This window comes from Trachurus japonicus, chromosome 19 (genome assembly GCF_045865225.1).
Source record: "Trachurus japonicus isolate A0001 chromosome 19, Traja_1.0".
NCBI lineage: Eukaryota > Metazoa > Chordata > Actinopteri > Carangiformes > Carangidae > Trachurus > Trachurus japonicus.
Genome location: NC_140925.1, coordinates 24,018,626 through 24,044,526, shown reverse-complemented (window position 1 = coordinate 24,044,526; position 25,901 = coordinate 24,018,626). Strand labels below are relative to the sequence as shown.

The window sequence follows — 25,901 nt, the reverse complement described above, 5'->3', positions numbered from 1 at the left end:
AGATTTAAAACTTTGACATATAGCCTGCAATGAGCCAGTTAGCTATCATTTGTCCTTTTGTTCAATGCTCCTTGCTTTTAGTTGTTAAGAAGATGGTTACGTCTTAGTGTTGAGAAATAAGGTGAGTTTGTTTGGTTTATCATTACCTACAATATCAGCCTAGCTTTTATCTTTGTTTGTGTCCCCAGAAACACGTCTGTTGTGAGATTTAACACTGCTTTCATGTAGCCTATGTATTCATTGGCTTAGAAATATGATTCACACTACAGCTCTAAACTATAGGAAACCATAAAGTCTACTACACATTAATACTCAACAGTGCCCATAATGGCTCATAAACGAGAACAAAATATGTAGCTCCCACCAGAGATCATGTCCTGCTTGGCTGTAGGAAACCACTCATACCTATATGATATAATAGGTTATGGTCTCCTGATACCTACTGTGGTGTGCGGATCTCGGACACTAGAGTTTTACGAGGAGCACTTGAAGGCAGCACGGACAGAGCGGACTGACTGACGGAGGAGGGGGAAGGGGCGGCTCACTGAGCGAGATCGGACGCGGCAGAAAAACGAAAAGCGCGGTGTGTGGCAGTCAGCTGGAGACAGAGACAGAGAGGAGGAGAGGAGAGGAGGAGGAACACAAAGGAAGAGGAGAGGAGAGGAGCTGGAGCTGGAGCGGTGTCTGGGTTTTTACACAGAGAGAAAGAGAAAGAGAGGGACAGACAACAGAGAAACACGCACGCTGAGACTGAGCGGAGCTTCAACAAGGTAAGGATGTTTTCTCATGTGTACACACTCAACTCTACGTTATTCCTTTATGTTTATGCTTATGTGTTTGTATGAGAGTGAATGAAAAACAAATAATCTCAATCTTATCTAGACTGAGCAATATTATTCTGTCTGTGCCTTATCTTTATACAATTGATGTGTGAGGCTTTTTTTAAATGAATTGAGCTCAGTTTTTGTGTCTGAGCAGACCATGTGGGTGCCTGACTGCTGCATGTTAATGAGCCATCACCTGAGACAGACATAGGTAGGCTATACACCATCTTGGACTATAAGCCATTTAAATGACTCTAAATGAGCATTTCTTGAGGAATAAAAAGGAGGGAGGGGGTGTGATCAATATGAAGACATCCCTGTGCTTGGTGACCCCGGTGACAGGAGGACAGGCCTTTATCTGGGACTTGGTCATGCTTTGCTGCAGGGCAGGACTCTGCTGTTATGGCTTTATTGGCTTTCAGAAGAATCAGGAGAGTCAGAGACATTCAGTTGAAGGTCAGGGTCACGCACTGTGGGTTTTCAGTAAACAGAGTCACAAGGAAAAATGTCTTCAAACCCAGACAGGGGGACATAGTGTAGGGATGTGCTGTGTCTAGACACCCTGCTTATTTTTATGACGATGCTCCTGGGGTTTTAAGTGGAAATGAACTTGTTATGTAAGTGCAACAGATGAATTGATTAGTAAAGATGACAGCGTTTGTTTGTAGGCGGACGTTGGGTGGTCGGTGATGTTGAACGCCCTGGGCCGGAATCTGTTTATCTGAAGTGGCCGTTAGCAATGTCTGGGTGAAAAAGTCAAACAAAATGAGCTAAAAGAGACACGAAAAACAAAGCAATCGCAAAGAGATTGAAAGAGATGATGACAACAAATGCAAAACAACAAGAGCAAACATGGAAACAACCAAAACTCTGGTGTTTCCTGCTGCTGTGTAGTGGACATGAGCTCTCATTGTCCGTCCATGTGTCTTCTCACACCCTGCGTTTCTGTGCATTTACTGGGATCATTATGAGCTCAGAGGGAGTTTCAACATGAGCCACCAGCCTGAAGCCTCAAAGCTCTGGCCCCAGATCAGCCTGACTGGCACCAACACCACCCTGTTAAAGCCAAACTTGTGGCTGGTGAATTTCTTGTTAGCCTTGTTTACAAAAACAAAAACAAACACACACACAACCCTGTGTGCACATACAAATACACACATGGAGCCAAACTCAGTCTCTGAACCCTCGAAGGGATCCTTTATCCTGCTGCGTCTGTCTGAGAGGCTGATCTGAAGGTGTTTTGTAGTGATGTTCTTCTTCTAAGCCTCTTAAAAACTGTCTGGCTCCTCCTGACCTCCTCTGCACCTCGTTGTGTTATTTCTAGTATTTATCCAGGGGCTATTATTCTCTCAGGGTCACTGTATGATAATAAAGAGGAACCCTTAAGGCGGTTTCAAGTTGAGATCAAACAGAAATTGGGATTAGCAAAGTAATGATTAGCTGATTAGCAAAAAGTCATTTGGGATTGTTTTGATTAGTATTCAGTTATTTCAGTCTTTTAGTGAAAATAGCTTAAACAAAATGCTCATATTCTGAGCTCCAGCTCCTTAAATGAGAGAATTTGCTGCTTTGCTTCATCATAGATCATTTTAAAATGAATATTTTTAAGTTTTAGATATTTGAGTGAGAAAAAGTCATCACCTTGAGCTGTGAGAAATTGTGATGGGTTTTTCTTTAATCTTTTTACTTTTCATAGACAAATTGTTCCTGTTCCAGACATACCGTATAATACTTAATGCTATGTTTTTATCTCGTATTGAGAATAGAAAGTGTTTAATTTGTGAAAAGAGAGATATGTACAGTACGCTATAGATTAGATCGTAATCCTACTGGGAAAATGTACAGTACACAACTGTTCTTTTTTTCCCCGGATATTGGAATCAAATCTGTCATATGTCAGATCATCCATGTGGGTGGCATCATAGGTAGTGGATGGACTCACACACACGCACACACACGCTCGTGCAGAGTGGCAGGCAGATGGCATCAGCAGTGTGTTGGCGACCTCGGCCCTCTCCGTCTCCCCCCCGGGACCCGTCCAACAGCAAATGAGTCTGGCAGACAGGTGGCGTACGTGCATGTTTGTGTGTGTGAGGAGGGAGAACGGTGACGTTTAACTCTCTGTACACAGTGTCGGCGTAGTAACGCATCTCGCTTGGCTATAGATTTGGGTTGGTGCCGAGTTTAGCAGAAGGATGAACTGGAGACCAGACCACCCTGCAGCGGGATCAAACCAGCGATCAGGCCCATGAGGTCTCATTAGTTCCCACTAGAGATGCACCGATCCAATCCCATACCGATCCGATACTGTTGAATGAATGAACCGTATACTTTGCCATGTGAGTGAAGGCATCAGACCTGACATAAACATTTAGGCTTGTTAAAAAAAGGTAACAAATTAACACAGATATAAATGTACTTCAAGGGATAGCTCAACATTTTGGCAAATTGGCCCATTGCCATAATCCCTATAGTCATGGCAGTAGGTTCATTACCTTCATTTGTCGGTGCAAGCTATTTTTAGAACGGCGGAGCAGAGCCGTGAGCTGCTCAGAGCTACGCTACGGAGGCTCATGGGATTTCTTGGTTTCCCTCATCAAACTCATCAAATACACAATCCAACAACTCCACAACGCTCTGGTGAACAAGTTGTGACCTGCACATTCACCACGCTATGAGATAATAACAGAATGTTACCAGACAGAGTTGTTTTAGAGGGAAATTCGTGCAAAACTGCTGATGCGCGTTGCCTTCAGGGACAGTTTTTCAACAAGCATTCTCTGTATTTACCAGCTCACGGCTCTGCTCCGCCGTTCTAAAAATAGCTTACACCGACAATTAAAGGTAACGAACCTACTGCTATGACTATAGGGATTATGGCAATGGGCCAATTTGCCAAAATGTTAAACTGTACATTAGCAGCAAAAAGAAATAAATAACACTAGATCTAACTGTATTGCTGTGTATGATATTAATAAAAAAGAAATGACTGGATCAGAATGCTGGATCGGCCTCATTCATCCGATATCCCATCCAGCTAATTAGTCAATATCGGATTATTGGATCGGTGCATCTCTAGTCCCCACTACATTACTACATAACCACACCTCCAGGGTTTGTGACTACATCTTGCGTGATTGTGACAAGACCTCTGATGATACTCTTGTCCCAGTCCTCAAGTTTTGTGAAGATAAATGACAAAGAGACAGAGACAGAGAGACTCCGGGGACGATGTCAACCAGTGCAAAACTCAATTAGTCAAAACACACAAGGGGACAATCATGGAGGATTTTTATTCTCAATGCTGTCAGTCATAAACCTCAGTGCTCAGCGATACGTTCCATCTGATGCTGTGGTTACAGCCGAGCTCCAGCAGTCAGGGGAAAACCACGATTAGAAAAACCAATAACGACACAATAAAGAACACACACCTGACAGTTTTACTTACCCTGCTGCCATGGAGACCCCGATGATCAAGTGATCACCACAAGGTCAAACCTCTAAATAATAAGCAGCTCTCTGGATAATATTTAAGTGTTAGTTATTAAAGCTTGAACTGATCCCCAGCCTGTTGTGTCCTTGAGCAGCCTCAGTCCCTCCGTTCGTCTGAGGCAGCAAGGTGATTTAAAAGAAAGCTTGCCAACTGGAGTCAACAAATTATGAATAATTAATTTAGAAATAAATTTGTATGCAAACGATGTAACAGGGGCAAACTATAAGCCATTAATTAATAACCCCGAGTTAAGATCATGCAGTTAAAAGTAATTAGATCGACTACAGACCTTGTACTGTGGATTGGATGAGAAGGTATAGCTTAGCATTATGTCTGGAAACTTTTAAATGGCTCTCCTCTGTTTAAAAATAACACAATCTGTCTTTTTGCACTTGTAAAGCCAGTGAATGAAGACGTTATACATTAGAATGTACAGACACCAACATTTAGCTTTTTTTTTTTTGAGGCAGTGTCATCAAGTCTGTGCTGACGGCATGGCAACTGCTTCTAGCCAAAAACAATCAGGCACAGAACTGAAAATGTAGTTTTTACACTGATGGTTTTTGTACAGATTAAATAAAAGGCAATTTATTATTTTTTTTCTCCTTTATTTTTAAATTAAAGAAGAGATTTAGTCTGTGCCTTGAGGTGGGTTTTGTTATGTTTGGACAGCAGGTTAGCAGTTTCTCACTGTTTGCATTACGATAACAGGGTTTGGGTGTTCATATTGGATGATATGCTCAGCATGAAATGAGCTATGTATTTGACTTTAAAAGGCTAATATTGTACTTTGTCTAACAATATCAATAACTGAATCGTGACAAAGGAATAATTTGCTTGTGTCCTGAAATCATGATTCGAGAGGCAACATTACTGACAGTTATTTGATTCTAAAGTCAGGAGATTCAGTTTGTCAGTGTAACTATAAAAGTTTCCAAAAACAAGGACAATGCTGACCGGATCCTCACAACAACCAAGGACACATTTTCTAAAACCCTCAGTATCTGGTTTGTAGCTCTACGAGATGGAGAAAATTCTTCACATGCTGCAGTCTGAACACCTTTGTCCCTTTTTACTGGATGAAAGACTTAAAGCAGAAGTAAGTGATATTTTTGTGTTAATATAAGTCTTAAATAGTTATATCTTCCGACAGTAATCACTTACATAGAGTGTTTGGACCGAAACACGGGTCTGTCTGTCACTCTGCTCTGCTCTGAGCCGAGGAGAAAACTTTTCTCGTATCCTACAAGTTTTATCCAATGAGGAGAGAGAACGGCATGAAGGGCTGTGTGTGCAGGGACGAGGACCAATAGATCCATGACAAGGGCGGGGGCTGCTAACTCCATCGGCTGACAAGACGTTATGGTGCGTTCAAGGCAACTCGTAACTCGTGTTTTTCCGACCTGTGAAGTCGTACCAGTTCGATCTGGTACGAGTTCACGGGTTGGAAGTTACGAGTGGCCGTTATAGTGACTTTCACAGGTAAAACAGGTCGGAAAAACACGAGTGGGTTGCCTGGAACGCTACAAAGTCGTAAGTCGTGACGTGAAGCTGTAATTTACGGTTTCAAAAGCCTGCCTGGAACGCAGCATTAGCCAAAACGACCGGATCGCTTACTTCTGCTTTAACATGAGGGATTGGTTGGTGTTTTTGTTCTTTTATCACAGAGAAAATAAGGTTTTTCTTTTTTTTTTTTTTACCTTTGAGGGATTGGTTATCAAAAATGTTGTCATTGAATTTTCCATAAAGCAGCTAATAGGTGATTCATTTAGGCTTCATTTTTACTTGTGCTGAAGTTGGTAAAGTTCTAGTTTTTTTTTATATTATTATTCTGCCACAATTACTGCTATTTAGTTTCTCTTCTAATCTACCACTCCTTTCTTATCTGTACCATTGTATTCACTGAAATCCTCCGTGATGCACACAGCTGCAAGCACTGCCGTTAAATCAAGCTAGATAATGCCGCCATATGGCTGGTGGAACTGGGAACCTCCAGTATTTAGACGATAGACTCAGTGAGTGAGAGAGAGAGAGAGAGAGAGAGAGGAAAAATGCAGAAGGATGTTGGATTTAATCTCCTCTCAGCCTCTTGTGATTAGAGAGAGAGAGTGTGGAGGGTTGGAGAGAAGGCAGAAAGAAGGTCAGGAACGTGGGCCAAGTGTGCAGGGAGGAGCTGGATCAAAGCAGGGAACACAGAGACCACGTTCCACCCCAGAGCTGCTCGCTTTACCATTTGCAGAAAGTTTTCCCAACTGGACGGGGCCAACAGAAGTTCATATGAGCACCAAGAAAAACACATGGAAATGAATATTTTAATGATGATTCAACAAACAAACAAACAAAAGTGTGTTTTTGGATGAAAAAGATAACACCCTATATAATAATGTTATTCCAGCTTTCATTCCTAAAATAATTCCTCACAAGAAATGGAATGGTTTTGATAGATCCAGTGGCAGCAGTCCCAGAGTCTGGTCACAAATTCACAAACTAATCTGCTGTTGGTTTCCTCTGGATCTGTCTGTCCACGGACATGCTGCTGATGCAGAGACCAGATGAATAGACACACATGCATAAATATTACTACTCTGGCTCATTTAGTTAGCTGAAGCTGTGTAAACCAGTAGGGTGGGCAAAGAGTGTGGATTTCTGGGCTGATAATGTGATTTGAATAGATTTTTTAAAAGTGCTGTGGTGTGTGCGCCCCGCTGAGCAGTGAGTGAGTGAGTGAGTGAGTGAGTGAGGGGACGGCCGAGCTGATGGTGGTGCAGCAGCATTAGACCGAATCAATCTGAGGGTGTTATTATCAATGCCCGATGGAGGGTCAGTGGCAGGGAGAGGTCAGAGGCCGTGTCTCGTTCCAGCAGTGATCCTAAGTACACAAGATGTATAATTACAACTGGTGACGCTCGTCTCTCTGTGAACAAGTGTGTATTTGCTGAGGTTGAAATGCAATACAATAAAGTAGTAGTTAGACGTTTTGGGAAGTACATACATGTGTGTTAAATGAGAGATTTATGTTACTATAAGTATAGAGGACGTCCAGGCTAGCTCTTTCCCACTGTTTCCAGTCTTTGTGCTAAGCTAACTGGTTGCTGTAACTATATATTGATAAAGGGAGTTGATCTTCTTCTCAAAAGTTGCAAAAGACTGGTGCGGTGTTTAGCTCAGTTGGTAGAGCACCCGCCCCATGTGTTGAGGCTATAGTCCTCACTGCAGGCGACCCCAGTTCGAATCCCGCGCTGAGCGGCCCTATCGTGCGTGTCATTCCCCCTCTCTGCCTCCCATTTCCTGTCTCTCTCTGAGCTATCCTGCCAATTAAATTCAAAAAAGCCCATAAAATATATATATTTTTAAAAGTTGCAAAAGACAAAAATAAGTGTATTATTAATTGAAATGATAAACTAAATGATTGGTTCTCCTCCCAGTCAGTTGTATGGAAGATCATTTAATTCTCACATATCTATAATGATGCCATCAGCATCTATGTGTTGCTGATGGACCACAACAGCAACATGAAGCAGACAAAACAAAATAGCCAATTACCACATGTAACAGCTCTTTCAGTGCAGCTTAAAGAGGTTGTTTTTCATCGCCACTTACCACAATTAAATGCATTACATTTTCTTTCTTTTTACATTTGCACATGGCTCTAACTGGGTTTCATAAACACTTCTGTACAGCTAAAGGTCTGTTTGTACTCTGGCTGCTTATTCTAATTGCCACTTTGGCGTGTTGCCATCCTGTCTTCAATCAGTGTTTTTCCAAACTAGAAATTTTCTTGGCAGCTGGTATGTTTTCACCAGCCCACTGTGGGGAAATGTGACAATCAAGTGACAGAAAATGACAAATAATCAAAATAAGACAATTGTAAATTGCTGTTTCGATTTTTTTTTTTAAATGGCAGAACACAGTATGAGGCAAGATGAAAGAAAAACAACAAAATGCTGCGATTGCTCTTGAACAACTTTGAGAAGCCAAAAAAACTAAAATCACAACAACTGTGGCTACAAGTGATTTCTATAAATAAAAAGCAATAACATGGAAATGTAATGAGGCTGATGGATGTCTCTATTTATCTGCCTTAACAGTGAATACATTTGACAAGAGCTTGAGAGCTTGAAACATTACAAACATACTGATCAGGTGTTCCTGGCTCTTGTTTATGAATGCGCATTTGAGGGAGCTGAGGCTGTCTCAGTGAGCCAGACTGATTTGTCTGCTTTAGATTTGCCAGAAAACGCTGCTGTGGGGTTTGTTTGTAATTTCCAACTCAAGAGGAAATGTTCCTTTCACAGCGGAAAACACAGACTTGTACATTATAATTTGTTTTTTATAAACCACCATGCCAACACCATGCACATTTCTGACACAGGCGAATAATTTGTTTGTCTCCAACTACTTCACACTTCATTCTTTTTAATGAGTGCTTGAACCTTTTATATTTATACAAATATCTTCAGTTGTTCCAGTTATTGTTTTGTCATGCTTAGTTGTTCAGTTTACCACCTGCCATTCATCACATGATTAGAATTGTCTGAATACAAATCTGTAAACAACAAAAATGTGTTTTTTACCCTAGGAAAGTCACATGAAGTTGTGCAGAAAAGGTTTAGGTTTGAACAGCACAATTAATTGAAATTGCACTACGGCCAAGTGCCGTAGCCAAATTGCAGTGGCTGCGAATTCTTTGTTCTATTGAGGTAAAATGTGTCACAACATTGTTGTGCACCATAATTGTTGTGTTGCTATAGAGACGGGCAGGCCAAAAAATCATTCTGAAAACATAAAAGAACATGATTTTTCTTTTTTTTTTTGATCCAAGAAAAAATCACATCAATGGATTTTATATCCTAATGAAAAAATTGTACCTCAAAAAACAAGGTATACTGCCTGTTGCTGCTGTTGTGTTTTACCAGTGCCAGCATGGGGGTTGGTCTTACCTCCAGTCAGGGCACATGGCTGCTCTGTGTACCTAGATAGAGTTAATGCTGTATTGCTGTTAAAGATGGGATGTAATGGATAACTGCTCTCATGAATGCCCTTCATCCTGCAGCTGGTGTGTAGGATGTAGCCTGAGCACACACACACACACACACGGTCACACTGTTATATTCACCTGGCATCTTATTACTGCGACCCTCCCACAGATGTGTGTGTGTGTGTGTGTGTGTGTGTGTGTGTCAGTGTTTGGGCCTCCCACCTACACAGCCTTTAGTTCCAGCAGCAGTTGTAGGTTAGAGCAGGTCTGCAGCAGGCTGACTGCACCTGATGTTCTTCTGCAGGAACTCCTCATTAAAAATCTGGCTTAGACTGATGATCTAACCAGTACACAGTGAAAAAGTGTGATTCCTTCTTGCATGTATAAGGGATGGTTATAATGTTAGATACTGGCACATATAGCCTAGGTGTTGTTAGCACATAGCCCTGGATCTGGAGTTTTCAAGAGCTTCTATAAACCTGTTCCATCATCAACGAACCATAGATAGGAACAGACAATATGGACATTATTAACTAGTAGGAAAGTTCTTTTATGTTTTTCAGCTAGATTGTGAAAGACTAATAATGAAGCTCTCAAATGAGTCCGGATTAAAGGAGAAGTGCTATTTTTTACAACCTGGACCTTATTAGGATAAAAACAAGGTAAAAACAAGCTGTTAAAGTGACCGCAGTGCTATCTTAACAATTGATAGCACTGCGGTCACTTTAACTAACTTGTTTTTACCTTGTTTTTATCCTGTTTTTACCCAGTTTTATCCAGTGTTGCACTTTATTTGTTGCTTGTTGGATGTTTATTGTTGTCCTGTGTCATTGTGTCACCCATGTTGCTGGTATCTATTGTCACTCTTTTAAATTATTATATTGTGTATTGTTGTTTTTGCTGCTGGCTGCAACGTAAATTTCCCTCTGGGGACAATAAAGATATCTTGAACTTGAACATTATCTGCTGCAAAACTTGTTCATTCACCAATATTTTGTCGTAAAAAAACGGCACTTGTCAGGTTCAGGGATGATTTAAGTGAGAAAATAAAAATTACCTGCACAAATCCTGAGTTGTTGTGCACAGATGGATCCTAACACGGTCTGTATTATCTGACCTCACTTTCCTCTTGACAATGGCACAGTGTGAAATAAAATGAATGCTTTAATGAGAGTGGCTGTTATCACACTGAAACTGCAGCACAGTAATGGGTTGATTCATCACTGTCAGACCATGGCTGGTCGGTTGCCCTTTGAAAATGTATTTACATATTGACATTGTTTTTAATGAGAAATGATATACTACAGTCAGTGGCAACCAAGGTACTGAAACCACTTCTGTACAAGCTCACCCCTTCTCCCTTCTGGCGTCACAAGAGATCTGTTATTTGCTTTTTATAGTCTTGTTGCACCTCCCAGAGTGGAAATGATGTTTGAAATGTCGCCCATATTTAATCATACACTTGAAATCCATAGAAATAAAATCATAATAACTTAGAGGAAAAGCCTATATTCTCAAAAAAAATTTTTGAGGGGTTAAGCCCCTTTAAAAATGCAGATCTAAGCTTCCTCCTGCATAAGACTTGGTCATAACATGTTTTGTTTTTGTCTCCCTTCCCAGTTGTGTCTGTGATTTTTCACGGTGGCCAACAAGAAGAGGAGAGAATTTAAGAGAAATCCCAGCTTTGTTCTCCCTCCCCCCCTGCTGCCCCCTCCTCTGGATGATTGAAGCCATGCCCATCGTGTCTGCAAGCACAGGTACGGCCAAACATATGCTCAAGCTACTTGTTCATTCTCTCTGATGCTTTATATACACTTATAAATAATGCACACGCTATAATATCAAGCATACATTACCGGAGCTTAAACAGAGAGCATTAAAGGAGCTTAACCAAGCTTTCTGTGAGATTACCACGTCTGTTTACATGACAAAAGGTATAATCTCAGATTTCACTTGGGCATAGAGGTATTTGGGTGAGGCAAATTGACATCATACAGCAAATTGACATTAAAAGCCACAATAAATGATAGTTTTGTTGAAATCAGTGGAGGGGGGAAGGTGGGTACAACTAGGGTAGATACTGTCTAGAACATTTGATGTTTCTTCGTCTGATGTCATGGTTAAAAAAAAAAAACAGTATCAGAAGAGATGTTCTTGATTAGCCTGAACAGGATAGAACATTCATCCTCAAATAGACCTTGAAAAGAAAACTGCAGTGGCACTAAGGCTTTTATTTAGTTACTATAATGGTAGAGAGCCTTTCATGTGATGGAGAACCTTCTGTTGATGTTGAGTGGTGGTCATGATGATGATGATGATGATGAGCGTGGGCAATCAATACGTCGTGACACCCAGTTTCTATGACTCACAGGGCTGCATGAGACTCTGGCCCTGCTCACCTCCCAGCTCCACCCAGATGCCAACCACAAGGAGGACCTGGTCTTCCTCAAGGATGTCTTCAGTGAGAAAAGCCTGGGTTACCTCATGAAGGTAGAACAGACACATCGTTGTTATGATGTCTGGAGCCAGGTTTGGCCGACAAACATTAAAGACAACAAAGGAAGTAGATGATTTAGTTGTTGTTCCAGTGCCAATCATACAATATACGTTTTTTTTTAATGGGTGTAAATGAGGAAATATGAAATATAAAACAGGCAAATGCAAATGTTCAGTGGACTCTGCATAATACAGCAATACATACAATGCATTTTTGTGTACATTTTCTGTATCAGAGAGAGGAGACTATCAGCATTTACTGTAAAAACAGAATGACATGGTATTATTGGTAGAAATGTGACCTAATTTGTCCCACAGTAACATTTCATTAACTGATCCCTCTACATCACAGATCCATGAGAAACTGAAGCAGTATGAGAAACAGAGCCCGACTCCGGTCCTGCACAGCGCCTCCTGTCTGGCAGAGGACGTAGGTGCAACCTTTCCTCCAGCATCCACTCCAAACTACATCTGAATATGGAGAGATACTTGAATTAGATATTAAGTGGTTTCTGGAGTAGATTTAATTAATCGGGGGGATGAGAGACAACATTTTTGAAATATCTGAAGTGATGTTCTGCTTCACATCTTCAGCTGGCAGAGGAGCTTCAGAATGGACTGCTGGAGGACGACGAGAGAGAGCTGCTGCTCCTGCTGAGCACTCCTCACCTCAAGGTACTGTACACTCTCACACACTTGTGTCTTTCATCACACATCAAGCAGCTGATAAGTGCTCAACAGAGTCTCTTTTGCGTTCGACCCAGACACCTTTGTGTGGTTTAATATCTTAAATGGCATTGCTTCTCTGTACTTTCAGTCTGATTTCCTGTCGTCTATTTCATAACAGCTGTGTCAGAGCTGGCTGAACCCCTAATTATTCTTATCAAGTGATTATACTCAAGTTATTGGCTTTCTGGGGAGCAGGAAGAGATGATGCTTGTGAAATCTGAACACGTTATTCCTTCGTTTTCTTTATGTACATTGTTGTTTAGGCTTTTAAATCTTATCTATATTGTGTATTTATCTGTGTTTCTTTTTTTAAAAACTTTTTATTTATTTATTTTCTTCCATGTAAAAGGAAAATGAGATCATAATGGGCACAGTTAAAGTAACAATATTCTTTTACACATACATACATATATACATACATCATGGTATGATGTCATGCTATTTAGGGTGCATACACAATCCATTTTACCCAGCGTTCAGTACATTTCTCCAACTGAAGTCTTAAAACAAAAGTACGTCTCTCCATACAATAAATTTCTTGAATGATCCCATGCCACTGGGCCAATGGTGGGGGATCTGATTGCAACCATTTTCTTAGAGCTTTTCTGCTACTTGCCAGAAGAATTTTCAATAAGTATTTGTCCTTATGTGGGACTGTTTCTGGGGTTTTACCGAGATATAAATTAATAAAAGGGAAACCTAGATCCACGCCTGTTATTTTATTTATCTCAGTTGACACCTCCCCCCAAAATGATTGGATTTGTGGACAGACCCAAAAAACATGAAAGTGGTTAGCCATAGAGGTTCCACATTGTCTCCAACAGAGGCCTCGGCTCTCTGAGCCTGTTTGCAGTGCTGTTATCTTAGGAGTTATGAAAAATCTCACTACATTCTTCCAGCCAAACTCTCTTAACGATCTTGAGTTTGCAGTGGTTGCTTATGTCTCACATATTTCTAACCAGCCCTCCTCTGATATTTGCATTTCTGACTCCCTCTCCCATTTTTGCTTTATGGGTGTTGTAGAATTCTTTTTAGAAGTTTGTACACTTTTGTATATTCTCGAGATCAACTTTTTGTTATCGTATGCATCATGAAATATAGAGATCAAGTTACATTCATTCTCCTCCTTGATTTGTATTGTTTATTGTAATAATCTCTGACTTGCAGGTATCTATGAAAGTCCTGCTTCTCCAGTCCATTTACCTGTGTTTCTATCTATAAATTCCTCATGAAGGCAGTGCTGTCAGCGCACGACACGGTGGCCCAGAAGAACTTTGACCCGGTGCTGCCGCCGCTGCCGGACGACCTGGACGACGATCTAGAGGAAGAGTCAGTGAAGATCGTCCGCCTGGTGAAGAACAAGGAGCCTCTGGTGAGGGTCAACACACCACAAATATAAGAGCTCCTCCATCAGTCAGCAGCTACTTTTCTTACGCCTTCATTTGAGGCTTTAGAAGTGGATTTCCTTTAATGGAGCAGCTATGAGGCTCCAGAGCTCCGGGGTGTGAATGTGTCACTGTGGGATGCTATAAAAACCCATGCTAAAGGAAATCCTTCAAGCAGAGGACAAAAAATAGATTTGGTGTTAACTTGCCAGAAGCATCTGCTGAAGAGCCACCAGTCTGGCAGCAACTGGCTTAGATCAGAAAGCTAAATCTACCACAGCTCGGTTAGACTGAGAGGCAACAGGATGCAAACTGTAACATAATGCCTGTGTTTGTAGTAGTACTTTCCCTTCACTGTTCCTCACACCTTATCAATCCCACATATAACAAGGTCAATCTGATGTAATATGTGTACTTAGACATATTAGCACCTATAGCTCACAATTAAAACATGATATCTGTATGAGCTATGGTAGCCATTTCCCCCTGTCTCTAGTCTACACTGCAAAAACTCAAAATCTTTCCAAGAATATTTGTCTTATTTCTTAGGGTTAGTCAAAATGTCTCATTTCTAGTCAAAACTAATCTCTTTTCGCTTAAAATAAGACTGATCACCTAAAAATGAACTTGTTTTTAGATAATTTTCATTTGTTTCAAACAAATTTTCACTTGAAATAAGTAGAAAAATCTGCCAGTGAAAGCAAGTTTTTTGTGCTTGTAATAAGAAAGAAAAACTTGATCCACTATCAGATTTTTCTACTTATTTCAAGTGAAAATCTGCTTCAAAGAAGTAAAAAGTGTCTAAAAACAAGCTACTTTATAATGCGACAAGTCTTAGTTTAAGTATAATGAGATTTGTTTTGACTAGAAATTACATTTTTGACTGGAAATGAGACAAATATTCTTGGTAAGATTTTGAGTTTTTGCAGTGTATATTGTATCCTTTCTGTAGCTTTACATACAGTCAGACCTTCTCATACAACTCTCAGCAAAAAAGTGTATGTGAATTGCCCAAATAGTCAAAAATATTCCCTTAAACTGGTAAAAACAAATCTTTGCCACATGGTTGGGAGCAGGTCTGCGTACCTGTACAAACAACAGGTAATCTGGATGATCAGACATCAGACATCAGAATCTCCGGTCACACAGGGTTTTGTCATGTACTCTTAACAGGTTATTGATTCTCTTTTCCCAACAAAAGCCACCAACCTGCACAAAGGGAGCAGCTCGTAGCAGTCCTATCAGAGGATTGTGTCAGCTCAGCGGACTGGAGATGAGATCTGTGTTTGGAAATCTGATTAATTCTGGCGTCTTTTCTCCCAGGGAGCGACCATCCGGAGAGACGAGGCGACGGGGGCTGTAATCGTGGCCAGAATCATGAGGGGAGGGGCGGCCGACCGCAGCGGTGAGGCAAACTGTTGTTCACACTTTAAATGTGGCAACACAAATGTCAGCTGTGTTCTTTTTTATTATGTCTTAGAAAAAGATGTAAATACGATTGTTCGAGTGCTGTAGAAAATGAATCAGACTCCTGTATGTTGTAACTTTCTTATCACTACTGATCCACTGACAGGGAAGTGAGGAGATTATGTTGTGTAACCACATGAACTATCAACAGAGGTCAAATCCTTGAGATTAGTGCCATGTGATTGCATATTTTGAGATTACAAACAAGGGTCGCCCCCGACTGTTGCCATGGAGATGTTATTGACTTTTTGCCAAAAGAAAATTGTTTATCTTTTTGTTCATATCCAAGCCTTATCCCTGTAAAATACTCTAAGCGATGTTACACATACTAAGATTTTCTTTTTTTTTTTTTGGCTGGTGAACTTGTTTTCATTTGTGTGTGTGTGTGTGTGTGTGTGTGTGTCCAGGTCTGGTCCACGTAGGGGATGAGCTTCGAGAGGTCAACGGAAACCTGATAACCCACAAAAGGCCAGATGAGATCAGTCAGATTCTGGTAAAGTGGAAAGTAGAGTTTTTCCATGAAGCATCACGCTGCTTCAGATACTGACAGAGCTTCTCCCATGTTTTTCATCAGTCCCAGTCACAAGGATCCATCACACTCAAGATCATCCCAGCTGTCGCAGAGGAAGACAAGCTGAAGGAAAGCAGGGTGAGGCCTTCCTGTCAGCTTCACAGCAGCAACATTTACTCCTACCCCTATTGCTTAATTGCGTTTCTATCAATTACTTTCACTTTCGGCGTGTCTTTAGTTAAACCCTCCTGTTGTCCTTCTGGGTCAAGGAAGAAAGAATGAAGAGAAAGAAATAAGGAAGGAAGGAAAGAAGGAAGGGGGAAAAAAGGAAGGAAATAGATAGAAGGAGGGAGGGAACAGATTGGGTCAGTTGGGTCAAAAAGGAAGGAAGGAAGGAAGGAAGGAAGGAAGGAAGGAAGGAAGGAAGGAAGGAAGGAAGGAAGGAAGGAAGGAAGGAAGGAAGGAAGGAAGGGGAAAAGGATTGTGGAAAGAAGGAAGGGAAACAGGAAGGAAAGAAACATGGAGGGAGGGAACAGATTCGTTCAAGGAAGGAAGAAGGAAAAGAAGGAAGGGAAAATGGAAGGAAAGAAAGATGGAGGGATATTAGGGAACAGATCAGGTCAATTGGATCAAAAGAGGAAGGAGGAAGAAGTAAGGACAAAGGGAAGGAAGGAAGGAAAGAAGGGAGGGAGAAAGGAAGGAAAGAATAGATTGGGTTAATTTGACCCAGAAGGACAACAGGAGGGTTAAATGCATTAGCAAATTCAACATTTTGGGAGATTTAATTGTTGAGGGGTAGATTTGGAGATTTTAACCACTCTCATAAGGCTACAGACAGTAGTTGGTAGGCTGAGCTTAACATTAAGCTTGGAAATGGGGGGAAACAGTTAGCCTAGCTCTGTACAAACTCAGTGATGTTACGTTATGAGAGTATGAGAGTGTTATCGATCTTCTCATCTAACTCTAAAAAGAGAAAGTGAATAAACACATTCTTCTTAAAATGTCAAACTACTGCCACTAGGAATGTCACGATTACTTGTTTTCACAATTAATCGCGATAGAAAACGCCACAATTAATTTATCACAAAGATTCCTAAATACCGTCACTTTCCAAAAAAGATAATGTCGGAACAGATGTGGCGCCAAAGTGAAGGTAAATACACAGATACTGGTCCATTTACCTAATGTAACATTGAACCGGTAGAAATTTTAAAGTTTGCGTGCCATTTGTAAACTAAAAAAACAAACAAAAAACGATTAAAATAAACTTACACAATTGGTATAGATGACAATTAATGACTTGAATAATTCAAACACTTCTCCTGGGGAATATAATTGGTCCTTTATTAATGTTTGTGTAAATAATTAGCATTGCAATAATTTAGACTATATTTGATTTTACACATACACAGTGTTGTGAAATTAATTAATGCATAATAATCGTGATAATCGTAATACCGTGGTTATTTCTCTGACAATAACCGTACCAAGAAAATCTACAATCGTGGCATCCCTAACTGCCACTGACAGATGAAATGTCCCTGCTCCTCTCAGGTCTACCTGCGGGCTTTGTTCGACTACACGCCCTTTGAGGACAAGGCCACGCCGTGCCAAGAAGCTGGACTTCCTTTTAGGAAGGGGGACATCCTCCAGGTGGTGAGCCAGGAGGACAACACCTGGTGGCAGGCCAAGAAGGTGGGCGACTGCAACCTGCGTGCCGCCCTCGTCCCCTCCACACAGTTTCAGGAAAGGTAGTGTACATCAGATTAGCTGTGAAATAAATATTTAAAAAACTCTCTACTTTTTACACATTTTTTTTAATTTAATCTTTTTTTCTGCTCAGGCGCCTAAGATACAGAATGAAAATGGGTTCCTTTCCTGCTCCTCTGTCTCCAAAAACTCCTACATGTAAGTCGCCATTGTACATTTGCAATCGGTCAACTTCTATGACTTTGGCCCAAAAATGCACAAGAAGCTTAGATCTATAGATTCAGTTTTTATTTTATTTTATTGCAGGTCACATTTAATCCAACCAAGGTAAAACAGAAAAGGAGATCATGTAAAAAGAACAGGGGATCTGGGGTTGAGCTCAGAAACGTAATCCATCATTTCAGTCTCTAATCCAGTTTAGACAGTAACAGTACAGTTCCCCTCTTACATAAAAGCTGAGTTCCCCAACTCTCACTGAGCTTCAAAAGGAGAAATGCAGATAAATGGGTGAAGTCCACCTCAGATGGTGCAGAACAGTGGTTTTGTTATTTATGTGAACACCCTACAGTAATACTTGTGTGTTATTCCTTGCATCGCTGTCCTCAGATGATCGAGCTGAGAGAGGTACGTAGACAGTCCCTCATGTCGGAGCACGTCTCTCATCCCTGGACTTGACTACATGTTTTCATGGTTGAAAAAAAAAAATCATTGATCCCTGTGAACCCACCCCGTCCTCTCCCCATTCACATAAATTCCCTTGTTTTTAGGTTTTACTATTTTCTTTGCACCAATTAAACCAGGGGTGTCAAACTCATTTTAGTTCAGGGGCCACATTCACCGCAATTTGATCTCAAGTGGGCCAGACCGGTAAAATAAGAGCAAAATAACCTATAAATAATGTTAATGTTTCTCTTTATTTTAGTGCAAATAAGTACATTATTAAGATGTTTACATTAAATGAACTGTCCTTTTACAAAATATTATGCCTCTTCTGTCTTTAATGTAATTTTCACATATTGCAAATTCATCCTGCGGGCCGGATTGGACCCTCTGGTGGGCTGGTTTTGGCCCACAGGCCGCATGTTTGACATCCCTGAATTAAACCCTCCAATTTTCTGTGTCAAAGTTACTGCACTTAACCTGCTGTGTCCTGCACATTAAAGTACCCTCATCATCAACCTCTCCTCCCTCCTCTTGCCCTGTCTTCTCTTCCTGCTTGCCCCCCTACAGAGGACTGTGACAGTGAGGGTGCTCTGAATGGAAAGGAAATAGGTGAGCAGGCACAATCAAATGAGTGCATACAAATCACTGCAACATCACATTTCTGCTGCATCTGTGCGCTAATCCATCCCTTCTTTTAGAAACTGCAAGCTATAATTGTCAAGGTATTTTCAAGGATGGCTTTGTGCTGCTTTGGTCTGGATATGAGGGTCAGGGTTGGTAACAGCTGATGGAACACCTTTTATCTTTAAAAAACAAACAAAAAAAACTTACCATCGTAAGAAAGTCTGTTTAGCCACACCTGACGTGATCCACCGTTGGCCAGTTAGTAATCTTTACCAGTTTGTTCATCATCACACTTTCTGGCCGCTCTTATCGACTTAGTGTGACTGTGCTTCTGTGGCATTACCACCGCCATTTTGGCTCGGACCTCATCTTCACATTATTTGTCAATCATACTGATCGATTCTGAACAAAAATCTCACTCACAGCTTCATCTCACATCTGTCCATGTCTTTCAGAATATTAATCTATCTCAAATCAGAATATGCATTGGGCAAAACAAGTAAGCCTTATCGCTGCTTCACAGATTCGACTGACACAAGATTTTTGTTTATTTATTTTGTATGTTTATTGCAATACAGTTATTTGTGGTGTTATAATACATTTTTTTTTTTTATTAGATCTATTATAAGTTCTGCTATTTCTAACATTATCCAACATTAGCATTAATAGCAAAGAGGTTTCCCCAGAAGTGGAAAGCAACACCAGTGTTACAGTAACTGATCTCTGTCAAATTAGTTTTCTTCCACTGAAGTTAGCACGCTAAGCCGAGTTAGCCCGTCCCTTCAGTTTCCCACAGCAACTTTCCCACAGCAGCCTCCAATCTGCTGCGTGGATGTACCACTGCTTCGAGGGCGTATTACAATCTCCTTTATGATGGACAAACTCACAATTAGCCTCTTGAATAATTCTTCTGGCTAAGGATCCATCAAATATGGACATTAAAGAATTGTTGAACAGGATGTTGAGCCTACTGGAAGGGACATTATACAGTTTAGAATAATCTTGTAATTTCTCTCTGATGGTCAAAATATATGTAAAATACAATATGGCCTCTTGTAAGCTCACAGATATAGGAGGAGGCAGCTCTACTGTGAAGTAACAGTGATGATTTTGGTTTGATTTGATTTGTGTGACGGGACAATAATGTGAACACTGTAGAGGCTTGAAATGGCTTTTTATGTAATAATGTGTCAGGAGCCTGTTTGTTGTGGGTGCACCCTCATGGCCCTCACTTATTGTGTAAAAAGCCCAGCACTTTATCAGTGTGTGTGCTTTACTCAGCAGCCTTGTTCATGCAGTAGGCCATGTGCAGTCTGCTGCAGCCAGCGAGCTTCTCCCTCATGGCAGCTCATGTATCTCATTGTGCTTCGCAAAAAACAGCCTCTCTTCCTTCACGCCACATGCTTAAAGGTGCTTTGTTTGTGTGTGGTGACGAGGTAGCCGTAGCTTGCATGGCTTCATAGCTTCTATTCTATACAAGTCAGCTGGTTGAATAAATGGTCTAATATGAGCTGTAGTTTCTCCCAAGAGTAAGGCAGCCCCTGCCTTCTGTGGCCATGCTTTCTCATGGGATTTTTACTCAGGTACTCTTACTGATTTCTTCTGGTGGTGTTCAGTGTGTCTGTGTCGTGTGATGTAATATACACACAGGATTTTAAAGGAATAGTAGCATTTTTTTTAAAGTGGGGTTGTATGATCTACAAATAGCCCCTAAGTACTTTAATTGCAGTAGAAGACTCTCTGCACTCCTCCCGTTAGCAACGCCAGCCCATAGCCCTGCCCAGAGATTTACAACATACAGTGTTGTGAACAGACCCAAAGAAACGGCCTATTTTCGCGGCCTAAAAGAGGTTTTACCTGAAAAAAAAAACACAGTTCCATTGTTCGCTATGATATGATTTTTTCCAGCCCCTCAAAGTGCAGGAAAAACGCAGTTTTTATTTGGATCTAACCAACTGCTGATCAGCGGGCGCTAACCCTGGGCGGAGGGATACGTGAGTTGGTTAGGTCCAAATAAAAACTGTGTTTTTCTTGCACTTCTAAGGGCTGGAAAAAATTATATTATAGCGAACAATGGAACTGTTTATTTTTTTTTCAGGTAAAACCTCTTTTAGGCCGCGAAAATAGGCCGTTTCTTCAACACTGTATGTTGTAAATCTCTGGGCAGGGCTATGGGCTGGCGTTGCTAACGGGAGGAGTGCAGAAAGTCTTCTACTGCAATTAAAGTACTTAGGGGCTATTTGTAGATCATACAACCCCACTTAAAAAAAAATGCTACTATCCCTTTAATTTTTCAATCAGGGATAGTGTGGGATACACTGATTTGACATAACTGGAAGTTTTAGTTCACTCTTCATTTAGTTTTTCTTTCTCAATATTATCAAGTATTTTAATTGGCAGCGTGATCTTGCAAGAAAACTTTCAGGGTTCTTTAGCAGTACAGATCTCTGTCCCTCTCACATCTGTGCTTGCATGTGTTGAACCACAGCCAGCCTGCGCAGAAGTTTCCGCCTCAGGAAAGATCGTCAGGCTTCACCGGGAGAAGCTCAAACACCAGATGCCAATCACACCGACTTTATGATTTATGAAGAAGTAACACAATACCTGCCCCACCCTGGGGAGAGGCCCCGCCTTATAGTGCTGATAGGTAGGTCTGACATGGCTTTTAAAAGACACTTCAAGAAACTTTATTTTTAACTTGTAATTGTTGCTCTGCATTTGTGCAGCTTTGCATCATCTTTGTACAACGGTCTCTTTTTTTAAATCTGTGCGGTCACAGGTTCCCTGGGAGCTCGGGTCACTGAGCTCAAACAGAAGGTGATCGCAGAAAATCCGCGATGCTACGGTCTGGCTGTGCCTCGTGAGTGTCTTGAAATATATTTTATTCCCCTTTATTTGACTTTTAACACTCCAGCCCCCATCAGGCAGTCTAGAGATGCAGATATATCTTTATTTCTCTGTGTTTAAGAAGCAGCGACTTTCACCTGAGTAGTTTCTGTAATGCCTGCGGTCTAGGATTCAATTAAAATACATCTGTTATTTAAAATCCTTATTCCCTCTGAGCTTTATTTCAATACAAATGTGATAATTGGCTGTATTGGAGTGGACAGCTTTGCAGTATTACAAGCAAACACATTCAGCTCTTCTCCTCTCAGAGAGTCTGGATGCATGTTATTTTTAAATTTTTTTTAGCTTTAGTATTAAGTGTTGGCTCTCAGGAAATACAAGCATTCAGCAATCTATCTTTTTCCCCAACCCTGTCCTCTTCCTGGCGGTGTCGGCCTGAAGATACCACTCGAACCAGGAAGTGTCACGAGAGAGAAGGAGTGGAGTACCACTTCATCACTAAAGCAGCTTTCGAGGCCGACATCCAGAATGGCAAGTAAGTGTTGAACACTGAACAGAGTATCTTGTAAACCAAACGCTAACATAAATCAACATAATACTGCATATTAAAGAATTCAGTCTGTCAGCCCGTACATATTATTTTGCATGTGCTCTTAATAGATCACAATTGCACTTTTTTTTTTGCAGGTTTATTGAATATGGGGAGTATAAAGATAACCTGTACGGCACCAGTTTGGAGTCCATCCATAGGGTTTTGAATCAAAACAAAGTCTGTCTAGTGGATGTGCAGCCAGAGGTCAGTACTGAATGTGCTAAACCAAATGCATTCACTTAGGCTGTCTTTACACTGCACGGTTCAAGTGGCCCAATTCCGATTTTTTTCTCTCAAGTGGCTCAGATCGGATCTGTAACATGAATGTGTAAACGGGACAAATGCGCATGGAATCGGATATTGTCAGATCAGATTCAGGCCCCCGTTATATGTGGAAATAAATCAGATACAAATCGGATCTCTGCCAATGCGTCTGCAGTCTAAACAGACAGATCGGATCTTCCCTGGCAATGCGTGTCATACGTCATCAATGATAATATTAATTCACGTGCTCACGCGTCTCGCTGAACCTCTGTAGTCCGTGATTGACACGTGGGGCTGACCGGGACTACCGTGGCCAGCTGTGGCCAGCTGTAATCACTGTCACACTGTCACTGGCGTTACAGTGTTTAATAAACTCGCCGTCCCTGTAAATGAGGGAAACCTCAGTGACCAACGAGTTAAAATAAAGGTTTAAATAAATAAAAAAATAATTTTTGTGGTGTCCGCGCGTCTGTTTTTTCCCCCTCACTAGTTCTTGTTTTCATATAGCCACTACAGTAACATTCTATGCGAATCGATACGAGGGCAAGCGAGGGAGCGCGAGATAAACACCAGATTTCACGTTTTCCTACCGGCAAAAACTGAACGGAGCCGATAAGAAATCAAGAGAGGAAAAACAAACATTGTATACAAATGTGTGAGGCTGTCCCCGTCCTCACGACGTGAGCGACGGAGGATCAAACGGTGGCACAACTGTCACCGTCACTCAGCTGCTCATCTCACAGCAGCTCCGCTCCACGCAGCCACTTCACTAACGTTATTTTGTAACGTTCACTTTGTAAGTGACGTGTTGGATATAAACTCTGAACACCAGACTCACCTTTGTTTAAAAATATTCTTATATTATTACGTGACAATTTCCTGAAATCACTAGTTTATTTCCAGTGGGTCGTTTCATGCAAGCACAGCAGGTGTAAATGCAGATGATCAGATCTGGGTCACTTCTGATAGAACATGTAAATAGACCGTCAAAAAAATCGGATATAGGCAACAAATCGGAATTGGGCATCAAGACCTGCAGTGTAAAGACAGCCTTATACAACAAGTATCACTTGTACAAACAGGGTGATAAAGTATATAAGACATTTGATGTAGAGGATTTTTTTTCTCTTTACATTAAAATAAATCCACATGACCCCTCCCCTCATTTCTTTGATGCATCTGCCGACATAAAACCACAGATCATCAGGATCAACAGATTGTCAGCTACACTTTATCTTATCACATTGAGATTATTGCGGCCCATTTTATCTGCCTTAATTAAAAGTCTCTGACAGTTCATACATAATGCAGCAGAAGGTATTTTAATTAGTGAAGAACAGAAGCTGTGCGCTGCCACATTTTAGCATCACTACCCAGACAGTTCAATTAGGAGATGTTAGGATTCTGCCTGTCATGTGGACTGTCTGGATTCAGCCTGCAACACTCAGCTTTTAGTTCATTGAGCTGGAGGGTGCTCATTCCCCCTACCACAATTTTTATTTTCAGATTTTGTTGACATGTAGAGACCAGGATAAAAACTTAGTTCCAGCACATGTCTGAGACGTTGCTGCTTTTCCCTCAACACTCAGGCGCTCAAGACTCTACGTACCCGAGACTTCAAGCCATACATCATCTTTGCACGGCCTCGCATCTATGTTAATCAAAGAAAACAGCTCGGCTCCTCTTCTTCACTCAGCTTAGGGATCACGGTGAGTTACATAAAACCATGGAACAAGTCACTGAACTTAAAGGGATACTTCACCCAAAATCGATAATTCACCAATTTTCTACTCACCGCCATGCCAAGGAAGGGTTTGGAGAACTCATTTATTTATTTCAGACATGTTAATTGAATCAGACTTCATCACACACAATTTCAGTTACACATTACAAGCAAGCAAGCAACTTTCTGAGTTATCAAACCCTTTTAGGAGTTCCAGGGGGGGTCCGGCTAGCAACGGATTTTCATATAATGGCGGTGGATAGAGTTCACTTTTGAATCGTCCCAAAACACACACTATGAAACATCCAGATACCTCCATACTGCTCGTCTGTACTGACCCAAGTGTCCTGAAGCCGCGACATGAAAAAGTTCATTTGATCTCTGTTTTTAGCCTTGTTGTAGTGGCTGCGCGAGATTTGCTGCGAGATGTTCTTCTGGTTTCTCGCAGCAAACATCAACTGAGCCACAGGGAGCTACTGCTACAACAAGGCTAAAAACAGAGATCAAATTACCTTTTTCCGAACAACTTTTTCATGTGGCGGCTTCAGGACACTTGGGTCAGTACAGACGAGCTGTATGGAGGTATCTGGATGTTTTATAGTGTGTGTTTTGGGACGATTCAAAAGTGAACTCTATCCGCCGCCATTATATGAAAATCCGTTGCCAGCCGGATTTGATGTTTTGATGACTCCGAAAGTTCTCCAAACCCTTCCCTGGCATGACAGTGAGTAGATGATTGGTGAATTATCGATTTTGGGTGAAGCATCCCTTTAATATAAAGGTTTTCTTCACCTGTCTGCATGCTTTGAAACTCACTCCATCTTTCCCCGACAAGGAGGAGGACCTACAGGAAATGAAGCAGTCGGCGGATCGGATGGAAGAGTGCTTCGGCCACTGGGTGGACTATGTGTTGGTGAAGGAAGATCCAGTCAGTGCCTTAGCAGAGCTGCAGGTGGTGCTGGAGAGGGTGCTGACAGATCCCCAGTGGGTGCCTGTGTCCTGGGTCAGGAGCTAGTCCACTTAACCCAGCTCGACGGCTTCACATTGGGAAATGTGGAGCGCTATTTGGGAGCAGATGAAACCGCGGGGAGCCTCTGGAGTGATCAGTGTTTACTGCCATATAACCATCCCACAGATACAGGTGTGTGAGTCAAGTGTTAGTCACTATATCTGCAATGACTGGAAGCTGCTTCCTCATCAGTCTGAACATCAAGCAAGCGTTTCTGATTCTGTGTCACTGTAACATAAGCAGGGCGGTCCCACAGGTCCAGTGCTGGTGTATATACTGTGTATCTCAATAGTACAGTGGCAGTATAACAGCTCTGATGGGCATGAAGTACATGCATGCAGGACAAACTTCCTCAAGAGAGCATCTGCACTTGTGTGATCAGTTCTGAAAGATGTCTAGTACACTACTAAAGTGCCATATCGAACATGTCAAACTAATAAATATAATTGTAAAATTAAAGAAAAGCTCTTTGGACCTCTGTATATTTAAATGCTACAAACTGTTAATGTTAGTGTTCCTTGATTTGTCTGAATTCAAGTGGAGTAGCGTGTGTGGGTGAATAATAAAACTCAAGAGCCATCCAGTG

The 25,901-nt window shown here is 41.3% G+C and overlaps 1 protein-coding gene across 3 annotated transcripts; it reads left to right on the top strand.

The window, feature by feature from the left end:
* The first annotated feature begins 629 nt into the window (after nt 1-629).
* On the top strand, nt 630-25,898 carry LOC146968148 (MAGUK p55 subfamily member 3-like). Of its 3 annotated transcripts, XM_085760636.1 has the most exons (20): nt 736-770; nt 10,916-11,052; nt 11,667-11,785; nt 12,144-12,221; nt 12,386-12,466; nt 13,755-13,892; nt 15,229-15,310; nt 15,780-15,865; nt 15,947-16,021; nt 17,438-17,634; nt 17,727-17,791; nt 18,200-18,217; nt 18,824-18,865; nt 20,398-20,463; nt 21,369-21,527; nt 21,660-21,740; nt 22,169-22,262; nt 22,415-22,523; nt 24,173-24,292; nt 25,142-25,768. In XM_085760636.1, exons 2-20 carry the CDS (start codon nt 11,016-11,018, stop codon nt 25,319-25,321), a joined length of 1,827 nt encoding a protein of 608 aa, XP_085616762.1. In that variant the 5' UTR covers nt 736-770; nt 10,916-11,015; the 3' UTR covers nt 25,322-25,768. The 3 variants fall into 3 exon arrangements, with proteins under 3 accessions (XP_085616764.1, XP_085616762.1, XP_085616763.1); XM_085760637.1 differs by lacking the exon at nt 20,398-20,463 and having other exon boundaries at nt 25,142-25,898; XM_085760638.1 differs by lacking the exons at nt 18,200-18,217; nt 18,824-18,865; nt 20,398-20,463 and having other exon boundaries at nt 630-770; nt 25,142-25,765.
* Nucleotides 25,899-25,901: the final 3 nt, after the last annotated feature.